The sequence below is a fragment of the Triticum urartu genome, unplaced genomic scaffold (genome assembly GCF_056163025.1).
Source record: "Triticum urartu cultivar PI428250 unplaced genomic scaffold, HENAU_Tu73 scaffold1, whole genome shotgun sequence".
Lineage (NCBI taxonomy): Eukaryota > Viridiplantae > Streptophyta > Magnoliopsida > Poales > Poaceae > Triticum > Triticum urartu.
This window is the reverse complement of record NW_028259461.1, coordinates 17,092,388-17,096,518: the sequence shown is the minus strand read 5'-3', so window position 1 is coordinate 17,096,518 and position 4,131 is coordinate 17,092,388. Positions and strand designations below refer to the sequence as shown.

Genomic DNA, 4,131 nt, shown 5'->3' with positions numbered 1-4,131 from the left:
AAACAGATATTATTGTGGATTCCCTCTCCTTGTGGGCTGGACTCCTTTTTACATGGACAGACAGGAAAGTGGAATCTGAGGAATTAGCTGGAACAGACTCACCTTAGCTTTGAACGACTATATCCCCTCTTCTATCTACATATGGATATATATGGTCTTTAATAAAGGAAGATGATTTTAGCCGAGGACTAACACAGCTTCCATTTTGCAGCACATCTCTCAGTGGGAATAGCATCATCCATGACTTCAGGCACAGCTAGCTACGGGTAAGCACAAAAGGTAATGACGAGAGGGCCGTCCTATGTACCCTGAAAGAGAAACTATGTGATAGAAGCCCGCTTTCCCTCTCTTCTATCCCACCTAACCACTTCGGGTATCAGTGGCCTCGTGATCTCCATGAACAGAGATCACTACACAAAAACAACTATATGAAAAACTTGCTTGCTTCTTCGAATCTCGAAATAACAGAACATATAGAAAGTGTTTTTGTGATGAGACCATTCTCTTCGGGGAACCTATAGAAAGATTATCAGACGGCTTTCATGATATTATGCTTCCTTGCCCGTGTGGAACATGTGTGAGCATTATGTTTTTCCAACAAGTGATCCGACTGGAAGAAGTGTTATATGAGGACTTCGAGATCAAATAGAGAATCTGTCTCTCCATTCCTCGTGAGCCACTTATTTCTCCGAAATCAGAGATCAGAGTGATTTTCCTCCTTTTTCCCAAATAGTCGACGGTCTTACACCATTGGGATACTTCGGATAAACTGGAGTACATATATGAGAGACCGGTGCTAAAACCTTTTCTCGAGATATCTTCCAGATTCTTAGGGTCCTTGCTCCGGATCTCGCCCCCCCGGTGCGAAAGCAGTTGGTTCCGTAGTTTGAGAATTCTACTAATTCCAAGTATTCCATTATTATTATTAAATAAGAGAATATAAAAAGTAAAGAGGAGAAGACATAACCAGAAGAATTGTGAGAAATAAGTTAATTTATCAAGTTGAGGCATTTCGATTTGGATTTCAAATAAGAAAGAAAAAAAAGGATTTTGTGAAATTTAGGAGTCGTTCGAAAGCATCAAGAGGGAAGAACTCAGATAGAAAGGCAGGCGAAGTTGGCGGCCAACCTAATCCCCCTCCCAGTTGTACCCTTGTGCATCCCCTTCGTAAACGATTTCCACTGGATCTGGAGATTCCCCGGGTCCCCCCGAATCGTCATCTTCGGACCCTGAATCATCATCCCACCTTTTACGCTTCCTCGAAGAAGACGGGCCTGCCTCGTTCGCCCCATCATTTGCTTTTGTGCTTTCAGGGGATCCCGTGGAATGAGCCTCCTGCTCTTCCGCAGGCGCATCGGGGTCGGGAGAATCTGGTTCACCGAGCTCGGCGCGGCGAAACCGCTTCGCCAGATTGGTGGCTGTTGCGACGAATTCGCTTCCATCTCCGGCTTCCGTATAATCAGAGAAGATTTGTTGAAGAGTATCTCCTCCCTCACTATTCCACAATATAAGACTTTCAGTGAACGATCGCGCAGACTCACCCTCCTCTAAAGGAAGAGGAGTGCCTACTTCGTTAAATATTCTTTCAACCTTGGAAGTCAACTCCGAAATCATGGCTTCGGGATGGGCGGCGTGCGCCATTTCCTGCTGGAGGTCTGGTAGTCCGCCAACGGGAGGTTGGTCTATGGGAAAGTCACCCTCGTTAGGAGCATTGGTCATGACGAGAACATTGAGATCCGCGACATTCTCATTCCCAAGATGAAAGGCTATTCCTTGAACTCCGAATAAGACAACTAATGCCATTATTAGTACTGGCAACGCAAGACCAAACGATGGTATAGCAATGAACAAAAGAATGACACTTGGAAATAATGAACGAAGAATCATTGGAATTTCCCATCTTTTTCAGCTCTGCTCCCTAAAAAAAGGGGGACTTTCTAAAGTGACTGGGTTTTTTACCCAAGAACCTGCTATTAAAGAGAAAGAGACAGACTAACAAGAAACAGCCTTTACTTATTCCTACCTGGGACTGAACACCTACACAATAGAGATTTGAAGAAGTAACAACATTGTTCTTTTTAAGTACAGTAAGATTTCGACAAAAAGAATGGGGGTCTTCCCCTCGCTTTGAGGGTCGCTTGAATTTGAGTTCGTTTGCTGGTCAGGATCGCCTCGAAAGCCGTTTGCGGGCGCATACGTTTTCTCGCTTCATTGTTATACGATTTTATTCAAACGAGATCCCTACCTACGACATAATTAGCGGGTCAGCCTGCCTTTAGCCTTGGAAGAACTATTTGGTTGGTACTTGATAATTTCTATCTGTGGCTACTCCGCGAGCCCTTGCAAAATGGGACTTCCCTAGCTATCAGTCTAAGAATGCTTCAACGAGAAAACAAGCTGTCACATGACATCGTCTACCAACTGAGCTATTTTCATCGCCATTGAAGCAAGTTTAACGCAAGCTCTACTCCCGGAAAGACATGAACTCGGTTCCCGTACTGGTCACATGCAATTAGAGCCTATCATCCGCAGATATGGGGCGTATGTCTTTACTATACGCATATTTTTATTCATCCGTGATAAATGAGTGCTTCTCAATCGTTCCAGTCCCATCCTTGCGTCTCTCTCCCGGTCATGCCGTCTTCTTCGAATCCTCCTTTACGATGGTGGTATTTTAGATAGCCTGAAAGGCCCCGTCAGCGATAGAAGCTATGGGTTTTTTACTTGCGGTAGACTGTACCTTTTTTATTTATTTCTTACCAAGACTCTCTTCTACGGAATTCCTGGCGTAAACCCCCGGAGGGCGTGCCCCGCAGGGCGTTTGTTCAACATAACAAGAGCAGAGCTTCAAATCAGCTCATTTTCTTTCTCATGTAAAAATGGGTACTCCGCTGCTTTGTTTTTTCCTGAGGATACCAACTTAACCGATGGAATGGAATGCATTCATCATCGGTATGGATTTGATACCAACTCCCTATCGTTCTTTCGTCTATTATGAGATTAAGACATTAACATGCGCCAGTAACATTAAGCATGATCGTATCCGGAGGAGCTAGATTGTAAAAAGATAAGGAAACCTTAGATGCTTCATGATTTTCTCTTTGGCTCGATTGCTTTATATTTGTCTTATTTTAGGAAGGCCTAAGAATGGAAGAGAATGAGAGATATTCATGTTATCGCGAGCCGCAGGAGACGACTAGTCATGTACAACCATTTCGATCGCTTTAGCGTGCTGTCTTCTTGTCTCTACTCGAGATCTATTCTATAATTTGACATGTGTGGCATGGGGGCCGGCGGTATTGTGTGTTGTTGAAACACTGGTAGCGAAAACTAGAGTGGAATGCTTGACGAAGACACTGGGGTTCCATGACGGCTACGCTGTAGACAGTGAGGGACGAAAGCTAGGGGATTTCCCAAAGTGGTCATACTCTCTTACTGAGTTATCAAACCTGCCTGCACCAGCCAACCTACCGCGACACTTGGTCGGTACGTGCTGTTTATCTCCACGCTATCTGTGACAGTTAGCACGCTCCTTTATTACAATCTGTGTATTATTCAACTTAATTAGATAAAGGCCTCTCATTATTTGTTTAAATCTTTGCTACTTACAGATGTGATTGGTGTCGGGAATCCTACCCAAACTTGGAAAAGAACTATTCTATTTGGCACTTGAGAAACCGATATAGGATTTAGGTCGTCCCGACCAGTAACAAAAGGGAAATTGGGCCCATTCACAAGAAATGAGAATTCTCGTTCGTATAGTATAAAAGAAGGAGGTCGGCACCGTGCTTTGGACAAATTGACTTTCTTCGCCATTCTCCTTTTTCATCTATATACACAATTCTACTTGATTTGCCCTTGAATAGTAAGCCCCGGAATTACTAAATTGTATGGTTGTTTTCCGCGTGGTGAGCAGGATCCAACCCATCGAGCGGTGGCCCTATCCAACGGTTGGTTCTTGTTATAATGGTTGGGGAGACCTTTGATTGTGAATACCAAGTGGAACAAGCGAGTAAAGAGGGAAGGCAGTCTAAGTTTCCAATCCAGTGTCCTAAGCGCCCTGCTTTCGTCTTGATTTATTGCATAGGTAGTGTGCAGCTGCTGCCCGTTTCAAACTTGTACTCCTCTGGT

The 4,131-nt window shown here is 44.2% G+C and overlaps 1 protein-coding gene across 1 annotated transcript; it reads right to left on the bottom strand.

Moving 5' to 3' along the window:
• Positions 1–982: 982 nt before the first annotated feature.
• LOC147956581 (uncharacterized) lies at positions 983–3,855 on the bottom strand. The gene has a single exon (XM_087538200.1). It carries the CDS (start codon positions 1,885–1,887, stop codon positions 1,129–1,131), a length of 759 nt encoding a protein of 252 aa, XP_087394326.1. The 5' UTR covers positions 1,888–3,855; the 3' UTR covers positions 983–1,128.
• Between the last annotated feature and the right edge of the window lie 276 nt (positions 3,856–4,131).

Bases quoted from the DNA above. Each gene is read 5' to 3' on its own strand.
- LOC147956581 (XM_087538200.1), bottom strand. From the start codon at position 1,887: ATGATTCTTCGTTCATTATTTCCAAGTGTCATTCTTTTGTTCATTGCT.